Here is a 22,868-nt window from a genome sequence, read left to right on the forward strand (position 1 = left end):
CACAGAGCAGAGCACCCCCACTGCGCAGGGCAGACCAGCTCTCTCTGAATAAAACTTCTCCCTGGGAGTTGGCCGGAGCTGAAACTGGAGCCAGGCTCCGTGTTCCTCCCGAAACCTGTCAAGGTCAGTTCGATTCGCTTTGATACCACCACCTGTTGTTACCAGGTATAGACAGAGGACCTGTCTCCATGTTTGGCCCCAGGCTGTTGTAGGTAAGACCTAGCCTGTTTTGTTTTTGTTGTCTGACTGTGTTTTTGATGTTTTTTCTTCATTTTTGAAAATCCCTTTAAGTGCAGTACGAGTTAAGCGTGTGGGGGTGGGGTGGGGTGGGGTGTGTAGAGAAATGAACAAACAGAACGTGAAAAGGCGTTGCTTAGGAAATAGAGCAGTGCAAACACATTGTCATTTCCCCGAAGCAGCATTGTTAATCATTTATAACTTTTTTTTTTTTTAATTCAGTGGAGGTATTTAAGAAACGCTCAGTAGTATTTTTTGGTGACTTTAGGGTTTTAGTTTTATTGATGTTTTGTATCGTTAGTGGGAGAAACTTGTTGGCTGCTCTCTCAGAATTTCAGTGAGGAGGTCTCCACTCTTTAAAATAAGGCACAAAAACAAGTCTATTTTGGGGGCGCGGCAGGTTGACATTTGGGAGGAAGGGGAACGGCTGTAAGCTGATGCCTGGCCGGGTTCCTTTCCTTTGGGTGCAGCGCCTTGGGCCGCATGCGCTGGAATGGTTTCTCTTTCTGGCTCAGTGAGACTTAACACAAGGCAGCGTCAACTATAGGAGCTTTGTGTCTGTAGTGCCCTCAGAAAGGTAGAAACCAGGGAGAATTTCAGACCTTGATATTTATCAGCACCTACATATGGAAAAGATCTTCAAGTTTTAGGAAGGAAAACGCGACGAATGCCAGTTCAACGGTATCTCTGGGTTTGGGGCTGTTGGTTGGTATGTGTGGGCGAGTTACTTGTTCAGTTACCAAGAGGAGTCATATGTGCTCCGTGCTCCTGGTCTCAAATTACAGAGAGAAGTGGCCAGTGATAAAAATCTGTGCTTTCTTCAGAAAAATAGCCCGGATCGGGGAAAGCCCCTGGTCACATCGCCCTGGAAAAAAAGCCCCGAGTGTGATCTCAGAGCAAAAGGGTTTTTTTTCTAGGAAGTTCATATTCCATTCATGAGCATGACCAGCCTGTTTCATGAGTGAAGGGACATGAGTTTACCTGCTGATTTGGAAGGAGTCCCAGGGCCCCGGCTTCTGTTTTTTTATTTGCTGCTGTGGGTTAAGCCAAATAGAAATTGAAATGGGGAAAACACACAGCTTCTGGGTAGAAAGAGGGGGTGAGCCCTTCCCCCAAGAGCATTGGCCTCAGGGCTGTGGGAACCTGGTTGTACACGAGTGAGCCAGGCCAGTCAAGTGTCAGTAATCACTGTTTACCGTTGCGACTGGCCAATGCTTGCCAAAAATCCGTATTATCAGTTGATGGGCATAGGATAGCAAGGTCATGCCAAAAATCACATCCCCCAAATAAATAAAATAAAACTCAACAACAGTAAAAATCTACTCTGATCCACCTTGAAATATCTTGGTCAAGGAATGCTTCTAAGGGCATGGCTTAGTCAGATTTTTTAATTTAATCACATTTTTGAAATATAGGATTGAGTTTGGTTCTTTGGATTTCCTTGCCTGTTTTTAAGTTGCTAGTAAGAGTATGTAATTATAGGGGCAAAGATTTATAAGGTTTGTTTATAGAAATGTAACTTTCCTAAATCTAAAGTAGATCCTTGTGCATGTCACAGTGTCCTTTTAGGACAAAATCTATGTATATAAAAGGCTAAGTGATCAACTGTATGTCTGTCCGACCGTCCGATACATGACACACACTGGCAATTTAAAAATAAACATTGATTCGCACCTGCGCTATACATATAAAGCTTCCATCGAATTTCTTAATGGTATTACTCCTTTGGGAATGCTGTGCCATAAATTGAAATTGAAAGTAGGTGCAGTCATCATGCTAATGAGAAATCTTAATAGTAAATGGGGTCTTTGTAATGGTACTAGATTTATTATCAAAAGATTGCGACCCAACATAATCGAAGCTGATGTATTCACAGGATCTGTGGAAGGAGAGGTTGTTCTGATTCCAAGAATTGATTTATCCCCGCCTGACACTGGCCTCCCATTTAAATTAATTCAAAGACAGTTTCCCGTGATGCCAGCATTTGCAATGACTGTTGATAAGTCACAAGGACAAACTCTAGACAGAGTAGGAATATTCCTACCTGAACCCGTTTTCTGACATGGTCAGTTATATGTTGCTTTCTCTCGAGTTCAAAGAGCGTGTGATGTTAGAGTTAAAGTTGTACGTACTTCATCACAAGGGAAATTAGTCAAGTGCTCTGAAAGTGTTTTTACTATAAATGTGGTATACAAGGAGATATTAGAATGAGTTTAATCAATTTATCAGTCATTGTTTTTATCGATGTTTTTATATCATGTTTTTGTTGCTTCTATATCATGTCTTTGTTATATCAAGTTGTTATTGCTTATTAATCCATTTATATATTATTTTCATATACATTTTACTAATTTTCTTTCATCTCTGACACTTGTATTAGAAAGGGCGAATAGCAATATTAAAATATTTCTTCTAATTAATCTCCTTTCAGTGTGCATGGGTCCGTGCACCGGACCACTGGTTTTAAGATAGTCTGTTCTTCGGTGAAAGAAGCCTCTGCCCTTTGGTGTAGGGAGCAGTTCTGTCTGCCAGAGCAGTGGCATGACTAGATAAATAACCGCAGGAAGTTTTCCAGGTGAAATGGAGATGACCGTTCCATTTGTGTTTGGATTATCAAGGTGAATTTTGACTGTTCGGTCATCAGTCCCCTTCAAAGAAGTGCCAAAGCCTAAATTTGCTTCAGACATTTTAGCACGTCCTTCCTGTGTTTGCTTACCCATACGGTGACCAGGTAACCACTGTTGTTTGGTCTGTGTTGAGCATAATTCTAGAGAAGACTTTTTCTTAAAAAAGGAAAACTTTTTCTTAAAAAAGGAATTGCTCGTTTGTGATTATGTCTCGGTTTGGGAGGAAACAAAAGTTAAAACAATAACTTACTAGAACAGTTAGTGTTACCATTTGCAGTTCTGGGTAAATGAATGCATATAGTGTTTTTTATTTTTAAAATATTTTTCTATTGATTTCAGAGAGGAAGGGAGAGGGAGAGATAGGTAGATGAGAGAGAATCATTGATCGGCCGCCTCCTGCATGCCCCCACACTGGGGATCGAGCCCGCCACCCGGCATGTGCCCTGACCGGGAATCAAACCTTGACCTCCTGATTCATAGGTCGACGCTCAACCACTGAGCCATTCTGGTCAGGCTGTATGTAGTATTTTTAAAGAAAGACTCTTCTCAAAGGCTTCCCCTCAGTGCTTTCTTTTTTGTCCTGTACACATGCAAGCATCTCTTGCCTCTCGGATGATGGTGGAGATGGACCGCCTAGCTTCAGCTGTAATCTGTTACCTTGAAGCATATGTAAGTCAGCACCACACTCAGGTTTGTCATGAAAAGTCAGTGGTGAAAATGGAAGTTCAATAAACATTGAATTGGACCTTCCCTTACCTACAAACCCATACGAAAGCCAGAGAAAACCATGCAGCCATGTAATAAAGGAATAGCTCAGCATCGGGTCAGAAATGACACCAACTCCTGAAAGTAAAAGAATGCTTTTCCACGTAGCCCCAAAGCAAAAACACAAAACACACAGAAACACATGAAACCCGGAGCATGTGTGTCAATAGTAAGGCGCGGGAATCAGCGTTCCAAATGCACTGTGTAACCCTCGTGTTCTCTTCAGAAATGCCAGACACCAAGGCTGACGATGAGGTGGACTTTCTGAGGAATCCCAGGCAGAGTTCCGTTTCTGAGGAGGCGGCTGGAGGCGACACGGCTGCGCCTTCGGGGACGAGACAAGGCCTGAAGACACAGACGGTGAGTGGCCTCGATCTTCGCCAGCACAAGCCGTGTTCAGCGTGGCCCGGCGGGCCTGATTTACGGCCTTGTTTTTTTGTTTTGGGGAGTGTTTTTTCCTTTCTCTCGTTCCATGACATGTAACCGTGGCTATGCAGTTAAGCTTTCATAAATGGTGTACACCACAGGGCAGAGTTGTGTAATGGCCTTCCGGAGTGGATCCCTTGGAGATGGTGATGGAAAAGATTGTATTTTCCCTGTGAGCACAAGACCTTTCAGTTTGTCATCAAGTTTAATGGGTCACAAAATGAGAATTACCAAAGGGATGTTAGTCCTTTTAAACCTGACTCTTTCCCTTTTTTTTTTTTTTAATATTTTATTGATTTTTACAGAGAGGAAGGGAGAGGGATAGAGAGTCAGAAACATCGATGAGAGAGAAACATCAATCAGCTGCCTCCTGCACACCTCCCACTGGGGATGTGCCCGCAACCAAGGTACATGCCCTTGACTGGAATCGAACCTGGGACCCTTCAGTCCGCAGGCCGATGCTCCATCCACTGAGCTACACCGGCTATGGCTCCTTTTCTTTATGTAGAAACTGATAGCAGCAAAAATGAGACTTTCACTTAGAGCTCAATATTGTCTGTCTGCAATACGAAGTCTGTCGTTTTAGTGATAAAAAAAAATGGTTAGTAGGTTTTTTTTTCCACAATAGCTCTATTGAGATGTTATTTCTTTTTGTTAATCCTCACCGAGGATATTTTTTCAATTGATTTTCTTTTTATAGAGAGTGGAAGGGAAGGAGGGAGGGGGAGAAAGAGAGAAACATCGATGTGAGAGAGACACATTGATTGGTTGCCCCCCACGCATGCACCAACTCTGGGCTGGGGATCAAGCCTGCAACCGAGGTGCATGTCCTTAACCGGAATCGGACACCCTTCAGTCCTTGGGCCGACTCTCTAACCACTGAGCAAAAATAACTAGGGCGAGATGTTACCTTTTTTCATAACAGCTTTATTGCAATGTAGTTCTCATACTATGAAATCATACTCATTCAAGTAAAATGCACAGTTTAGTAGTTTTTAATAGCTTTACTGAGTCTTGCAACTGTCACCACTATCTAATCTTAGGACAGTATGGTTATCCCACAAAAGAAACCTCACTTTTTTTTTAAAACCCCACTTTTATTAGCTGTCCACCCATCCTCCCCCCATCTCTTGGTGGTCACTAATCCTCTGTCTATGGATTTGTCCATTCTGGAATTGCATATACATGGAATTATACAGTATGTGGGTCTTCCACTGAGCATAGTGTTTCAGGGTTCACCCATGTAACATCGATCAGTATTTCATTTCTTTTTATTGGTAAGTAATAGTCCATTCTGTAGACATGCCGCATTTCGTTGTACATTTGGATTGGTTTTTTTTGGCCATTGTGAGGAATACTGCTATGCATCCTTGCAGACAAGTTTGTGTGGATATATGTTTTCATATACCTAGTAGTGGATTTGCTGGATCGTATGGCAATTCTGTATTTAATATTCAGTAAGTTTTAAAATGCTTTCCTTCAGGTTCTTGAAATGACTTCTTTAAAGCTGTGAATTTTAAAAACAAGGAACTTTCTTTAACTTGTAGACAGAAACATTGCTTTCAATTTGAAATTCCATGCTGGTTTAAGAAAAGCATAAACCTTTCGGAAGCTGAAAATCAAGTTACCGCACTCAGTTATATCGCCTCTCAGAACATCAGTCCTTGTCGAGACCAGATGGTGCACTGGTTTGGTTCTTCAGAGAGCTAAGTGGCATATCTTCTTAAAGTTCCACTCGTATAAACAGCACTGTGCCCTCCCAAACTGTTCCAAGTGTCTGAAGGGCGATAAACAAGCCTGGTTTTATTGGAGCGCACTGGGAGGGAGGTGCTGACCGTTCTGACCGCTCCTTAGTGCAGATAATACTCATGACTAATGCCTGGGTGGCTCTTTGTATAGCAGGCGTTTCAGACCAATGTTGCTTTTGCCTCTGGGGAAAGAAAAGAGAACACACCCTGCATGGGTAGGTACATGTGTCTTTGTTTCCAGACGCCCCTACAAAAAGAGAAGGAACAAACTCATATCCTCGAATTCAAATGCCTGTACTCAGTCCTCCTCCTTAACAGGGCAGTGGTTAGTGTCACTGAGCACAGCCCGATGCTTGCTTTCTCATGAGAGATATCTCCATTGTGATGGTATCTTGTCCATTATAAAGAAGACAAAACATTTTTAAAAATAAAAAACTCCCTCATCTCTTTCCTGTTTTCTTTTTCTTCTAGTTTTAGGCGTTGAGAAAGATAATATTCCTCTGGTTGGTCAGTGTGCCTCATCCTATATAATAAAAGCCTAATACGCAAATCAACCAAATGGCAAAACGACCGGTCGCTATGATGCGCACTGACCACCAGGGGGCAGATGCTCAACACAGGAGCTGCCCACAGGCCCCAGGCCAGCCACGGCAGGTGTCAGCGGGGGCTCCCCCCCATCCCTCCCCCGCAGAGGGAGGCAGTGGGGGGCGGGGCCGGCCAAGGCAGGTGCCAGCGGGGGGCCCCCCATTCACCCTGCCGGTTGCCCCACAAATCGGCCCTGATCGCTGGCCAGGCCTAGGGACCCTACCCATGTACGAATTTCATGCATAGGGCCTCTAGTTTCATAGATAAAAGAATTAGAGGTTCAGAGTCACATGGCTAGCTCAAGATCAGTCGGAGCTAGAATGAGAGCGTGGAGTTTGATTTATCATCTAGGATTCACACAACACTGCACACGCATCCTCTTGACTCTTCCCCCGTGGGTATATTCTAAGGAGCAGCCGTAGGTAAGAACCGTGTAATGTGTTGATGGGGGAGACCTCTGCCTCATGCTGTGTGTATGTTGGCACTTTATGTAGTTGGAGAAAACATGTTAAGCATCTTCTTAGTTCTTGAAGATCATCAGGTCTAAATAGTGGAGATTTTTTGTGTGCACAGCATTGCAATGATGTGAAACCTGGTCGCTTGCCTCTCCTCCCTGGCACTCTGCCACACTTGCCTGTTTGCTGTGAATTGAAAGGCTGCAGCATGCACACACGCTTTCGTTTCCCCCTGGGTTCCATGTTCTCTTTTCCCCCAGGTAACTCCTCATATGCCATAGTCACTGTGTGTGTTTTTACTAGGAAACAGAAGTCTGTAAACTCTTCTTGAAAAGGATAGACAGTAGATATTTTAGGCTTTTGGGGACATAGTGTCTCTTACAACTAGTCAACTTTGTGAACAAGAGTGTGTGTTCCACTAAAACTTTATTTAGCACCAGCCAGTTTGGCTCAGTGGATAGAGCATTGGCCCGCAGACTGAAGGGCTCAGGTTCAATTCTGGTCAAGGCCACATCCTTCAGTTGCAGGCTCAATCCCTGGCCCTGGCAGGGGGGGCATGTGAGGGCAACTAATCAGTATGTCTCTCTCACATTTATATTTCTTTCTGTCTCTTCCCCTCCCTTCCACTCTCTCTAAAAATCAATGGAAAAATATCCTCAAGTGAGGGTTACAGAAAAAACTTTATAGACACTAAAATTTGAATTTCATATAACGTTCATGTGTCACAAAATCCTCTTTTTTGGATAATATTTTTGAGTCATGTAACAATGTAAAATCCACTTTTAGGTTTTGTCATCGGCTGTACAGAAAGCAGGCAGTGGGCCCCTGGCCTAGAGAATATTGCTCATCAGTGGATGAAAAGAAAGCAAATAGGCTTGTTTTCTCTATTGTTTCATTGGTTTCGTGGTGAGCGCTCTAGTTGCTATCAGCAAGCAGGAAGGCAGAGCCCCGTCTGTGCCTCTTGAACTGGCTGTGTGGCTTAGCTTCTCCCCAGCTCGGTGTCTTCCTCCGTTTCTCCTCTTGCTTTAACCTCTGGAATCTGTTCGCGGCCTGAAAGGGTTACTTGAGCTGGTTGGTTGTAGTTGAGGGTGGAGTGGCGTTTGTTTAATATTATTTAATCCGATCTTTCTGACACATGCCCAGTCCCTGTGTTGGCCTTGGGAATAGGCCAGTCATTGCTTCATCGAATCATTGTTTCACTGAATCATCCTCTTCTCAAGGTAAAACAGGAAGAATTTGTGTATCTTATGGTGCATTTATGGCCATTTTCTAGCATACGTCAATAAAGACTCTATTTTAAATTCTTTTAGAAGTCTCCCTGTTTGGTAACCTTCTCTAAACATATTTATTGTCAGTGCACAGGGACCTCTGTTGAGTGTGGCTCTACCAAGTATTTAAAGAAAAATCCAGTTGGGTTCTTGTTTGCTTTAGTTCAATCGTCTGATACCTGTCTTACAACCTGAGGAGCGACTTTTTCATTCCTTAACCTACCTGACATGTTGTGCTATAAATGAGCTCTTAATTTAGAGGTTAATAATGCTGAAAATCATGATTTCATGAAGGAATTAGGCAATAGCAGGATGAGTGCTTGCTTATTTTCTCAGGGAAAACACATTTATGTGTTTACTGCTACAGGTTTCTCCATAGACTATAGATGATCCTAACAGATGTTTCTTCACTGGGTTGAAAATTGTTCAGACGTGGAGCCCGCCGTTGAGGAGGCCAGGTTGTTTAGTCATACACAATAGGGTTGTGGCTTGTTATTAAGTATTGCCAACGCTGTAATATTAAGCTACAATTTAATATTCAACATGATCCCCTCTTATATACTTCACTGGTCTCAAGATTCTCAGATTGCCTGTGTTCTGTTCTGTTTCCTTTCAGCGAGTTAATGTATATCAGGCACTGAGAGCCTGGCACCAGTGAGTACAGCTTAGCATCAGTCAGTTTCATAACGGCAGCTTCCAGTGTTCTTTTCCCTCATTTCAGTGACCAGTGGCGTACGGTGGTTCCTAGAACAATCGAGACTCAGTTTCTGCTTCTTGAACATTGTTCTAAAAGCTGCAAGAATAGCATCAGACCCTAACTTAAGGTGGGAGGCTGGGAGCTTGTTTGACCTCTGAGACATTTAGAATGTTAATGAACCTGAACGATGATCTGAAGTTCCATGTTTTCAGCGTGGTTAAGTGGCCCGCCTCATTTCTGTAGTTACCTCTGTGGACTAGGCTCACGGCTGTGTGAGTGCTGTTCCCACTAGACGTACTGTGGTTTCACGGAGAGCCATCCTGAGGGGCCACTTCCGGGGAGTCCAGTTCACGTGGGTGGGTTTCAGCATTTTAAACAAGTGCCCCCTGACTGAGACTTATCCACCAAGGTCTAGGGCAGTGGTTGGCAAACTTGCGGCTCAGCAAACCGCAGCTCGCGAGACACCTGCGGCTCTTGGCCTCTTGAGTGTGGCAGTATTTTGTGGAAGATCCACACTCAAGGGGCCAAAAGCCGCATGTGGCTCGCGAGCCGCGGTTTGCCGACCATGGTCCCATTCCATTAGCCTCCCATGCTTTCAATGAGAGTTGGAGAAATTACATTCGCCATTTCGGGACCAAAGCTGACTCATTTTTAAACAAGTCTCATGTTCTTATTATAATCTGTTCAGCTTCAGCAAAATACCGCCAAGGTGGTGTTTGTCCAAAGAGTTCGTTTTTGGTACAGAAATTAAGATTTTCCAGATCTGCCTTTTATTTTCAAAAGAATGAGATGACTAGGTATAGAGATGACATTGAATCCTTGCGTCCAGAATAGAAGCCTTCATGGGTCACTCACCTTGAGATGTGCTCCGTGGTGGCCTGGAAAGAATTCTGACTCCTGCTTCTCGCCCCCGCCCCTCAACGCCCCCCCCCCCCCAACTCCCCTGCTGCAGACTGGCATGCTCCACGTCTCATGTGAATCTCCTCTGCAGTATGTGGCCAAGTTCATCAGAAGGAGCTTGCCTCCCTGGGGCATGCGTTCATTGAGGTATCTCTGTAATAATTCCTTTTCCAAATGCTCATCACATAAGCTTATTAGCCATTTGGAACAGAGAGTTCAGTAGCCAGTGGATCTTGTCAGGATGCCCGTGGTCCTAGCAGCCAAGTACTCAGGAGCAAATGCGTTCAAGCACAACTCAAAAATCCCATATGTTGAGTATTGGGTTACTGGGAAAGTCTACTCTTCATTTAAGAAAGCCTGCTCTTCAATCAAGACAGCATTTTAAATCAGAACCCTGCTCCCCCTTTTTTACAGCTTCACAGCCAAACATCAAAGTAACTGAATTTTCACTCGTAATTATTGTTACAACAGCATTCATATCTGTCTCTTCAAGGCTGTGATGAGTGTGTGGTTGGACAGGTTCTGGTTAATGTCTTCTCCTAAGTTCTCTCTACGCTTCTATTATTTTCAGTGGAACACTATGCTTTCTTCCTCTTGTCTCAAGGGGGCGAGCTTGCATTTCCATCCCTCGTCCAAGAGTCTGGATATAAGCTTTGTTTTGTGTGGCTCCTCGCAGCCCTCGTGCACAGCCAGAGGACAGCATGGCAGCTCTCAGGCAGTTGGTAGGGAACTTGACAGCCAACGCTGCTGCTCAAAATGGCTCACATAGCCTAGCCTTACTCAACAATTTCCAATTTTTAAAAGTCCCTTAAAAGATGTCCCTGCTATCATATCTGCATGTGTAGTTTTGTGGTGGATGTGTCACCTAGGAAGAGACAAATTGGCCTCTGGCCGTTGCCAGTAGACGGCCCCTAATTAGCTCTTTTGGGTCCAAAGCTAGAGTTAGTTTCAACCACAGGGAAACTTACTCCTCAGCTTTTTCATACTGAGTTTTTGGAGCTACTCTTTTTTTATGTCTCCTCTGAAATGGAGTTTCCAGGAAATTTCTGCACATATTCTTCTACAGTAGATAGTTGCAAAACAAGTGCTACAGAGAGGAACCCCAGATCGTAAAGCCACGAGTGGAAAAGCTGTAACCTCAGTGTAAATATATCTGTAGGTAATGAATGTGAGGGTGTAATGTACTGACCTGGCTAAGTATTTTTAAGTGACCTTGAGCTATTTAATTTCTCTGGTCTCTATTTTCTGTTTTGATAGTGGTTAAGTGCTCTCTAAAGTTCCTTGCAGATCTTAAATCTTGATCGGTGTGGAATGATTGCAATAAATTAATAAATATTGGGGTGTATAGCTCATGTGTTGGACCAAATGGACAGTCATGTGGGACTTTTCAAATCATCCTTTCTTTAACAGCCAAATTCTTAACTAATCACTTTTTAGGTAACATTTTTCTAAGGAGTTTTTTCCCTCCTCCTGGAGTCCAAAAATAAATCTCCTTTTTTCTTTCATAGAACTGCTTAATTTCAGGTCATAGGTCCATTTTTGGAGGGATATATGTACCTTTTTTCCTCCTTTTGGGACAAAAGAACCACATTTGATGCTCACCACTCCTTTTTTTTATTATTTAAATCTTCATTGTTGAGAGTATTACATATGTCTCCCTTTTTCCCCCCTCACTGTCCTCCTCCACCCAGTTCCTTCCCCACCCAGGCCTTTACCACCCTATTATCTATGTCCATAGATAATGCATATTTATAATAATAAAAGTATAATATGCTAATTAGACCAGACAGCCAAATGACCTTCCGGACGTCCTTCTGGACGACCTTCCAGACGAAGCCGGGGCTGCGAGGGCTGAACCCCTTGCACGAATTTCCTGCACCGGGCCTCTAGTACGCATATCAGATCTTAATCTCTTCACACTCCCTTCCCTATGTTTCCATGCCTCTGATTCTATTTTTAGATTCAGTTGTTGATAAATATGTTTTTATTGCCATTTTATGGTTCCTATTTTTTATCTTTCTTCTTATTATTTCTCCTCTTAAAGAATACCCTTTAACATTTCATGTAATACTGGTTTGGTGGTGATGAACTCCTTTAGCTTATTCTTGTCTGGGAAGCTCTTTATTTGACTTCCAAGTCCAAATGAGAGCTTTGCTGGGTAGAGAAATCTTGGTTGTAGGTCCTTGCTATTCATCACTTGGAGTATTTCTTGCCACACCCTTCTGGCCTGAAAAGTTTCTGTTGAAAAATCAGCTGACAGTCGTATGGATGCTCCCTTGTAGGTAACTAAGTGCTTTTCTCTTGCTGCTTTTCAGATTCTCTCTTTGTCTTTAATCCTTGGCATTTTAATTATGATGTGTCTTGGTGCGGGCCTCTTTGGGTTCCTCTTGTTTGGGACTCTTTGTGCTTCCTAGACTTGTAAATCTATTTCTTTCACCAGGTAAGGGAAGTTTTGTCATTTCTTACAATAGGTTCTTCTTCTGGCACCCTCATAATGCGAGTACTGATGTTTATCTATGCCTCCATCTTGGTTCCCCCCAAACTGGTCATTTCTTGGTTCCTCTTACCACTTTTTTCATCCATATTTTTGCACTATTCACTTCTGTTCATTTTTTAAAAATTCTTTTTATTTAAACAAAACAGAAACAGTTCACCCATCATCTCCCCTCCCAGCTCCACCTCTTGCAACCACCAATCTGTTCTCTGTATCTGTGAGTTAGGTAGGTAGATTCATCCCACACGTGAGAGGTCATGCAGTATTTGTCCTTCTCTGTCTGACTTATTTCACTAAGCATAATGCCATTGAGGCCCATCCATGTTGGTGCAAATGGCAAGATTTCATTCATTTTTTGTGGCTGAATAATATTTCTGTGTGTGTCTATCTATGCAGAGTGTGGCAAAAGTGAGTTTACCACTTCTATCAGGCCATAGTGCTACTCATGTATGTTACCATGTTGCTTTATGTTTACTCTGAGGGTGCCTCAGCCACAGGTCTCTTGAGATTGGTTCAGGGCCTGGGCCCGTCTGGAGGAGGGTGCATGACAAGAATCGCAGACTCCATAAAATGTGTAACCTCCACTTTGTGGGCAACAGGACATTCATTCTAAGAGGCTCGGAATTTTTCTCTTAATCCACCCTGTGAGGCCAGAGATTGTGGGAGCTCTAGACTGACTTGTCAGCAGGGCAGATGGCACACATGTATTCATGCATGAGTTCCTTACTTTAAACACTTACAACAAAGATTCCTAAATAAATTGTGCTGTTAGAATGGATTCCCTTTTACGGGAGTTACTATTGTGCATTTCCCAAAGTAAATTGAGCCTTTGCTTTTCACACACACACCGGTTTGCATGTTGAACATTGTAGTAGAAACTGGGAATGCCATGAAGGGTCAGACGAGTAAGATGTACCCTAAAGACCTGTTGAGAGAGCAAGTAGTAAACTGGGAGTGACACCTGCATCATGGGACCCGGAGAGGCGTTTTCTGTGGGTTAGGCCTGCCCACACCCGTGTTCTTTCTGCTGTTTGCTTGTGGTGGCGTTGTACCATGAGGCCTTAAGTGGAACACTAAATGTTTCACTCAGGGATTTTTCCCTGTTGATAGCATTGCTGGCCTTGAAATAGGAAGTCAGTCTTTTTATTCCAGTTCCAGAAAGTGATGCATGTGTCATGATTGTGTTGCCATGGAGCACCTCCTGTTCCTGTCACATCGCACTCCCAACACAATGGGCTGTGTTCCTTCCCAGGAGCTATGAGGTGTCCCTAATGGGATGATCTGAGGAGGAAAACAGAGCTGTGCCCTCCTCCCTCGTTAGCGCTGAGCCTGGTGCGGTCTGCTTCACGTCAGGCTCTCGGCGGATTGTTTTTCTCCTTGTCCGAGACTGTTTGTTCCTTCTGGTCTCAGGAAAAGGACTTAAATCCTGGCTTTCTTGACCTGTTACTCTAATGCAATTGCGATGGCACCTAAATCTATTCAAAGGAGTTCCTAGAGCTGTGAGAAGAAATACTGTTTGAAGATTGGTACAGACCAGCGGTTCTCAACCTGTGGGTCGCGACCCGTTTAGCAGTTGAAGGACCCTTTCACAGGGGTCGCCTAAGACCATCCTGCATATCAGATATTTACATGGCGATTCATAACAGTAGCAACATGACAGTGATGAAGTAGCAACGAAAATGATTTTATGGTTGGGTCACAACATGAGGAACTGTATTTAAAGGGCCAGAAGGTTGAGAACCACTGGTACAGACTGTAAGGTGGGCAGTGCTCTTAGGTTTGCTGTTTAAGTCGAAAGACTGTCCCTATAGACTTTGAGAAACAGTCATTGGCACACCCCACTCCAGTGGAGGTCCTTAGGAGATGCCTGTCCATGGTGAGTTCAGATGATGGGCATCTGCATAGGGTCATAGGTAGAGTGTCTGTAGCTGCTCACTGTCCCTGGAAGAGGGGAAGGGGGAGGTAAACTCCTCGGTGCTTAATAATGCTGAGTTTCCTTGTCTCTGTTTTATTCCTGACCGGGCAGTGTCTGTACTGCCATGTGTCTGTTTCTTGGCACGGCTCTCCAGGAAGGAGTGGGGGTTATACAGAAAACAAAGTATTGCCTGCCCTTTTAAGAATATGATCTCTGAACAAATTGTGTTTTTTTTTTAAAGCTTAGACTCCCTCTAGGGGTTATCTAATACCAGCCACTTGTTAGTGGATAAACATGAAGGTGCCCTGAACTTGACTGATGTGAAAAGTGGCCTCGATCCTCCCTCCTTAAAGCTCTAGGTAGTGGGAGCTGGGAGCAGGAAGGAGGGAGGTACCACCAAGGAAAGGAAAGATGGAGAGCTTTAATGTGGTGGGGAGGGTGCGGGGGGAGAAGGCAGAAGGGTCACTAAATGTAAGTCTCTTCACAGCGCCTGCAGGGGACCTGACCAAGCTGTGAAAGCACGGCAGCAGCAGCAGCTGTGGTCGAGCCACGCCGTCTAATTCTTCTGGCAGTTGTTTCTCTAATTTGTCATCCATTGCTGAGCATAGAGAAAGAAATGAGCTTTTAATTCTAATAAAAGAATAAGAAAGGGCAAGTTGATTCTTTTCCTCTGAAAAGGATTTGATCACATAACTAACTAATTTAGTGTAATGGAGGGAGATGATTACACAAATCTATATGTAAGTTAAAAAGTGGAATTGTCGGTTTGGCTCAGTGGATAGAGCGTCGGCCTGCGGACTGAAAGGTCCCAGGTTCGATTCCGGTCAAGGGCATGTACCTGGGTTGCGGGCACATCCACAGTAGGAGATGTGCAGGAGGCAGCTGATCGATGTTTCTCTCTCATCGATGTTTCTAACTCTCTATCTCTCTCCCTTCCTCTCTGTAAAAAATCAATAAAATATATTTAAATAAATAAATAAATAAATAAAAAATAAATTTAAAAAAATAAAAAGTGGAATTGTCGAATGTTTTTACAAGCAAACCTCTTGCTTTTCGATACATATAACTATTCAGGAAATTGAAACAGCTGCTGCTAAGTGGAGGCACTGCTGGGCAATTTTTAATGTAAAAGACAGGACTTTAAATATTGGCATTTATTTTCACAAAACGAATATACCTCTACGAAGGTCTTTTTATAAGCAAACTAGTAGGCCAGTGCACGAATTCGTGCACATTGCAAGGAAATTAATTAAAAGAACTATTTTAATATCACTCTTCACCCTTTCTCTATAATAGAAGTGTCACCAAATTCACGATCGACAGTGACAGATCGAAACACACGCATGCAATTGGCACCAGTGAGAGCTTTATATACATAGATAAACTTGCTTAATTAGACCTGCTTTCTGATGTAGCTAAACTTTTTCCAGCCCAGTGAAGCACCCCAACTTCTCTTTCAGGTAATTGTCAGCAACACAGCAGTAAATATCAACATGAAGCACATTATTGTTGTAGATCATGCAGGGAGAACAAAGGGTAAAATATTTAACTGTAACAGTGTTTGACTAGATTCTTCGCAGTGAGAAAACAAAGTCATTTTCAAAGTCCACCATTTCTTCTTTTCAGTTGGGTCAAGTTTCTAAGCTTTCTAAATCTGTGTTTTCCGGCGAATGAAAAGAAAGCAGGATTCCACTGAGTCTCCTATCTACCTATGGCAGGACTTCTGTGAGGATCAAATGAGATGAGGCACGGGAAAACGCTTCACAGACATTTGGTTACAGTGTAAAATGTTTCCACCTGGCTATAAAGCCAGTGGTGTTCCTGGGCTGAAGAAACTCCAAGGAGGCTAGTCGCTAGGGAGAGGAAGTTGGGTGTTGTTATGTGACATCATTACCTGGAGGGTCAGACACTTAGAATATTGGCCTTTTATATATAGATAGTAATTAAAATATTTCACAAATGCATGCCTTTGATTTTTACAGTTTAACAAGGCAACCCTTTAAAAGGGATGCATTATTCCACACCGCTGCAAAGCATATGTGTTCTGATGGTCACAGGAGTAGCTGAGCTGAGAGAGAACTCCACTTTGCCAGGGAGAGGAAATGTGTGTGAAGTCTTCGACAAGGTGTTTTTAACTTCCATTCCTGAGGATTGTGGCTTGTGAGTCCCCACATTACCTGCCCCAGGAGGAAGACCGTCTTATAATTAGATTAGAGCATTTCTTCTCCATGGAACCTTGAACAAGTTAATCTCTTTTTAAAAAATATATTTTATTGATTTTTTTACAGAGAGGAAGGGAGAGCGATAGAGAGTTAGAAACATCGATGAAAGAGAAACATCGATCGGCTGCCTCCTGCACACCCTGTACTGGGGATGTGCCCGCAACTAAGGTACATGATTCCTTGGTACATGACTGGAATCAAACCTGGGACCCTTTAGTCCACAGGCTGACGCTCTATCTACTGAGCCAAACCAGTTAGGGCTGAGTGAATCTTTTGAAGTGGAGGGTTTCAGGTAGCTGGAGCTGGAGCTTTGATTTGGAAATCTGTACTGTAGAATATTTCTAAAATATCTCTGCACTTGGCTGGCTTATTAAACACTGAACAATGTTTTTCCTTCACTTGATGTCTCAGAAATGTCATTATGCCTAGCACTGACTGTTACTTCGTGAAGATGTGCATCAGTGGACACTAATCCTACTAATAGTACAGTAACTTGCATTAAAGAATCACTCATATTGGCCCAGCCAGTGTGGCTAAATGGTTGAGCATCGACCTATGTACCAGGAGGTCAAGGTTCAATTCCCAGTCAGGGCACTAGCCTGAGTGGCAGGCTCAATCCCTAATGTGGGGCGTGCAGGAGGCAGCTGATCCATGATTCTCATCAGTGATGTTCTCTCTTTCTCCCCTTCTCCCTTCCTCTCTGAAATCAGCAAAAACATATTAAAACAAAACAAAACAAAAACCTGGTTTTAGTCAGTATGGCAGGAGTTGCAACTAAAAGTCCCGTGGAGAAAAGGAAGCTTCTTATTTTGATACCCATTTAGGGTTGAACCAAGAAAAATGGCTCATCTCTGTGTACAGTTTGTATAATTGCCTGTGTAGTGAAACACAACAGATTAAGCTTTCTCAGGTTTCTCAGCCTGAGAATTGGAGGCATAGAACCATTAGAATTCAGACCCAGAAAACGATACTTGTATGAAACAAAGGTGGTAGCAGTGGGCAGTATTAAATAACCGATGCTTATTCTTATAGCATCCTCCTAGGGGAAGCGGAGGAGAAATGTTACTGCTCGTCTTGTAGAGGGCAAGTCGGAGGGACACGTGTGTCCTGCTCAGTGCTGGAAGCTCAAGGGTTGGCCCTGATAATACTTTATGATCTTATCTGTTCCTTAAACTGTCTCCTTGGGTTACCTGATTTGTCCGATGCACTGTCCTTACATAGTTCACCACCAGTCAGCGCTGCCAGTCATCTGACCCAGCACACACACATCTGAAAAAATTACCAAAATGCTCCCATGAAACTTGGTCTCTAGTAATGCACCATTTTGTGCAGAGTATGTATATATATGTGTGTGTGTGTGTGTGTGTGTGTGTGTGTTGTTGTTGTTGTTGTTGTTTTTTGTTGTTGTTGTTGTTAATCCTCACCCAAGGATATTTTTCTATTGATTTTTAGAGAGAATGGAAGGGAGGGCGAAGACAGAGAGAGAGAGAGAGAAACATCGATGGTGAGACACATTGATTGGTTGCCTCCCACAACTGAGGAACGTGCCGTAGACCAAAATCAAACTTGCGACCCTTTAGCCTGCGGGCCCGTGCTCTATCCACTGGCCAGGGCTGAGACGTCCCATTTATTGATAAGGCCCAAAGTGCTCATGTCACTTGCTTGTGATGAGCGGAGTAGAGATGCCCCTTTCCTCTAGTGTGCACCTCTGTATCCAAAAACCCATGGGTACTGAAATTGACGAACGAAGGAGCTTCTGAACCTAGATTGCCGGCACTAGTTAGACCTAGTCCTGAGAATGTCGTCTTTTCAGACGGCGATGGCTGTTTATTCATTCAAACAGGAACCATTTGTTGAATGCGAAGGCCAGGAACCTGAAGGAAATCCAAAGAAATAGGACCTATCTTGCTCAAGAGCCTTGTATAACAGATACCCAGCTAACTGTGATGACCAGTGGATGCTTCCCGTGTGACAGGAGTGCTCAGGGCCGGGGCAGGGGCATGGAGGCAGCCAGGTGTGGGATCCAGTCTGAGCACAGCCATCTGACTTGTGCAGCTGCAGGAGAGGAGGTCCAAGGAGAGGTGAGAAAAGGCCACAGAGGCCGTCATGCCGCTGGGCTTTTCTCCCAGAGTCCCGCCTGAGAGCAGCCCAGTGCTCTTTATCCCAATGGTCACTGGCATGTCAGCCTCTGGTGGGGATTGTTCAGGACACCAGAAGTTCCGTCCAAATTAGGCACTTGGGGATTGGCCAGGAAAAAAATCTATAAATATCTGTCTTTTATTACTTCTTTCCCTTTGCCTCAAATGAAGAGGCTTTTTTCTTCTTTTCCCAAGACTGACTCTTCCATCTGCGTTCCTGGTCCATGTTGACCTTGTTAAAGAACTACTGCTCCATGCCCGGCCGGCGTGGCTCAGTGGTTGAGCTTCGACCTATGAACCAGGAGGTCACAGTTCAATTCCCAGTCAGGGCACATGTCTGGGTTTCGGGTTCGATTTCCAGTAGGGGGCGTGCAGGAGGTAGCCGATCAGTGGTTCTCTCTCCCTCTCCCTTCCTCTCTGAAATCAATAAAAATGTATTTTTTAAAAAGACATTTGGTGGAAAGAAAGACTTACAGAACTCAGTTTAATGCAAACTCATTTTATGAGCTGTGTGCCCTGGTACAGCTGACTTAGACTCTGAGTGCGACTTCTCCTCATCTGTAGACAATAACATCTCCTGTAAGGAGCACAAGTTTGCAAAGAGACCTTTTTAAAGCTTTGTCTTTTCTTATATTCTCCCATCTTAATTTCTTTTTGCCATTGTTAGCTCCCGGCTAAATTGTCTTAAGGTTTCTTCTTGCAAAGCCCTAGAGCAGCGGTTCTCAACCTGTGGGTCGCGACCCCTTTGGTGGTCGAACGACCCTTTCACAGGGGTCGCCTAAATACATCCTGCATATAAGATATTTACATTACGATTCAAAACAGTAGCAAAATTACAGTTATGAAGTAGCAACGAAAATAATTTTATGGTTGGGGGTCACCACAACATGAGGAACTGTATTAAAGGATCGCGGCGTTAGGAAGGTTGAGAAACACTGCCCTAGAGGGTTAAAGCAATGGAGTGGCTTACTGCTGTCTAGACTGATTTGAAAAGAGTAGCTGGTTGCTCACCCTAAAGGCCTTCCTGTTCTCCTTTCACTCTCTTAACCTTGGGGCCTCCAAACCTGGTCAAAGAAATGCCAGGACCAGTAGTGCTTGAACCTCTACCCTGAGATTAAAAAGGAAACCCGAGATGGAAACAGTGCCTTTGCAGCCATTGTAAATAATGTTCCCCTTTCTCCTGTCAAGTTCCAAACATCATATTTTATGCAGACTGTTATTCTAAGCAGCCTGGAGTTGCTCAAGTGGAGGCTCATGTTTCACCTGTATTCTAGTCAGTTTGGCCAACAGATGTGCAACTCTGAATGACTCACATGTTTAAGTTAATGAAATCATAGATTGATGAAAATTGTCAACTGTGGTAGACCTCTCCTTCCTTCCCATTTCATGTGAAAAGTGGAGGCGGCAGATGTAATTGTGCAAGAATATACTGCATGTTTTCTACAACAGGTTTTGAGCAGATTTCTCCGTTCCTATGAGCTAGCTATATGTCAGGTGATAAATACTTTTTAGTCTCAGACTGACGGTATCAGATCAAGAAGGAATGTCAGGTATGCTACAGTGTCCATACTCTCAGTGTTCAGTTTTGAAAACCTAAGTCCAGAGAGTCAGCGTCATTGTCCCAGGTCGCTCAGGGAGATAATGGCACACCCCAGAATGGAAAGAACCCTTGGTTTTCACACTCCTACCTGGTGTTCCTGCTGAGACTGAATGAGTCACTGGTGAGTCACTTAACCAGGGACCAGTCATATGCTGCTGTTCCTTTTACTGGCCTAGAGCGTTCTGTTTGGATCCTCAGCACACCCACTAGGTGGCGCCCTAACGCAGAACCGACTGTGGGACTCAGGCAGGGCTCTGCCCCGCCTGGAACAAAAGGAGCCAAATAGAGGTGCCCTGTAAGAAGGTTAAATAATTCAGGTTGGGGGTTAGATCTTGTCATTGAAAAAACCAGGAGAAAAATTAATTCTTGAACAGAAATGCTATAAATTATAATGCATAAAACACTGTTATTCTTCATTTTCTGGAATTTTAAGAACACATGTCGGGCCTGTGGTCTGAACAGACTAAAAGCTCTGGCTCTTCTGTTGAGGAATTTGGAAACCTTATTGCGGATAGAAGGACACAGAGAGAAGGAGGGATCATTAATCTTGTAAATAACTATTGTAAATAATACATACATTATTACATAATTATAAGTTCCCAAAATTAAAGGAAAGAGGGAACATTCTCAAAACGAAAATTTGTAACTCTCAGCTCTAGTTTGGATTTGAACTGATTGGTTGCGGCGTTTCAAAAATCTAACAGAATAACTGTTCAGTGGGTCCAGATGTTTTTGATAAAAACTTGGAATTGTCACATCAGCAGCAAAAGCACAGGACTACGGAGTCTGTCTCCTGTTGGGGAGTGCTGATCCGATCCAGAGGGGAGAGGAAAACAGACTCTTCCCCGCCCAGGGCATTTCTGCTCCAAGAAGGAACAGAATACGTAAAGACGATTCCAAATCGTTGAAATACATTTATGTGTCCAGAAAAAGTAAGAAATCTCCATTCGCAGCGAGTAGCACAAAGCCAGCAGACAGTCAGAAATTGAAAAGGTTCATCTATATGTCTCAAAACAGTAATCTGGGCCATTTCAGATAATTATATTATTTTGAAGCAGATTCCTCTCTAATTATATAAACTTCTTAAGGACAAACCTTGTTATTTATTTTGCTTGCCTTGACTGCACGGCACAAAATAGCTGTTAAATCAGTATAGATTATGTACATTTATGTCAATAGGGGAGGCTGGGCGGAGAGAGGCTTTATTGTGATTAAAGCATCTGGTCCCTAGAGAGATCCTGGGAACCTTGGAAGCAGGAAACATTTGAATCTAATTAAAACAGAAGGGAGCAGCAGAGAGGAATAAACCATATTGAGGACAGAGGGGAGGCAGCTCTGTGTGCATATGGGGCGGGGAAAGAGTGCTAAATTACAGCTTGGTGAAAGCTCGTACCGAAAAGATAAGACATTATTCAATTTTCCATACACTGAAGCCTAAAGGATCTTTCCGTTGGTGCCTTAGATCACATAGTTTCAAAGTATTTGTAAATTGCTGACCAGGTTCCCGCCCTTTCGGTAATAAGCCTGAGCAAGACTTTTACTGACAACTTTTAATCTTGCCCTAATCATCTTGCTTCTACTGGTCCCCATTATCACTGTGATGAGCAGCGCCCCTGTCTCACTGTACATGTTGGGGACGCCGCCCCTGTCTCACTGTACATGTTGGGGACGCCCAGGAGCCAAGGCCCCCTGGGGCACATGGGGAGGGAGGCTGTCTGCTCTCCCTAGCGGTGAGGGCTGGCAGTGAGGCTGGGGGATCCCTCCTGGGGCAGTGAGGGCTGTGAGGGCTGGGGGGTCGGGGCTCTGAGTGGTTATAGCTGCAGCTGCGCGTTAGCATATAGATGGAGAATGCTGGCATTATAGCCAGACTGGCTGCCTCCTGTCCTTTGAGCTAGTTAACAAGTGAATGCCTGGCCTGGGGAAATGGTGACTCATCAGACGTCTCTTCCCCTTGTACATACAGTTCCTGAAAAACCCCCTCTCTGGCTCTGTTTGCCATCCCCGTGGTATTAAGTCTCTTTTCTTCCTTGAACCCCCTCATTCACACCCTCCAGGTCCAGCTAGGACACCTGGCCAGATGAGGAAAATCAGGCTAATGCCCCAGGAGGCAAATCTTTCTATTTCTTCTTTCTTTCTTCACTCTTTCTCCCTTTACTTCCCCCAGTGGCTCCTCCCTTCCTCCTTTCTCTCCCAAATCATTTTCAACCTCAGTGAGGGAATGTCTGGAGTGAGAGAGCGAATTCTGGAAGAGGTCTGGCCCCGGAGAATGTTCCAAAGGGTGGGGCTAGCGAGGTCTCAAATAGTAAAAAACAGGCAAATGGGTAGCAGCCGTGCACAGGGCTGCACAGGGCTCCGCGGGCTCCCTGCCTGTGAATGGACGCTTCGCAGGCAGAGCAGTCCCCGCCAGGTGCCTTCCTTCGTCACAAAAAGCGGTGACACACGTCCCCATTCATTTTCCTGCTTTCCTCTTTAATTCTCTTTAAAGCCCCCTTCTGTTCATCAACCCCCTTGAAAAACAAAAAAATAAAAAGCTGAACTCTTGATGATGTTTAAATCTTGTCGGACACCTTTGTGGCCACTTCTGGATCCTAGAGAAACAACCCTGAAATATTTGGCTCACATTTTTCTCATGTTAAGTCACTGGTTTGCGTTTGGCACGGAGCTGCAGCGTGTGCCTTGGGTCGCTTCAATTCTCTGTTCTTGGAGGGAGAGAGAAGCGCGCTGCACATGCTGGTGGTGTTCAGGGTGACATCCCCTCCCTCCATCACTCCTGCCTGACATCAAAGCATCT

The 22,868-nt window shown here is 44.0% G+C and overlaps 1 protein-coding gene across 14 annotated transcripts in view; it reads left to right on the top strand.

Annotated features, from left to right (window-relative positions):
* The window catches only part of AKAP13 (A-kinase anchoring protein 13), a 195,271-nt gene that overhangs the window by 103,118 nt on the left and 69,285 nt on the right, over positions 1-22,868 (top strand). For all 14 annotated transcript variants that reach the window (XM_059678194.1, XM_059678195.1, XM_059678200.1 and 11 more), the window contains one exon: positions 3,856-3,989. In XM_059678194.1, coding sequence (XP_059534177.1) covers positions 3,856-3,989 — 134 coding nt within the window. The remainder of the gene's footprint in view (positions 1-3,855; positions 3,990-22,868) is intronic.

Source organism: Myotis daubentonii, chromosome 21 (assembly GCF_963259705.1).
Source record: "Myotis daubentonii chromosome 21, mMyoDau2.1, whole genome shotgun sequence".
NCBI classification, from domain to species: Eukaryota; Metazoa; Chordata; class Mammalia; order Chiroptera; family Vespertilionidae; genus Myotis; species Myotis daubentonii.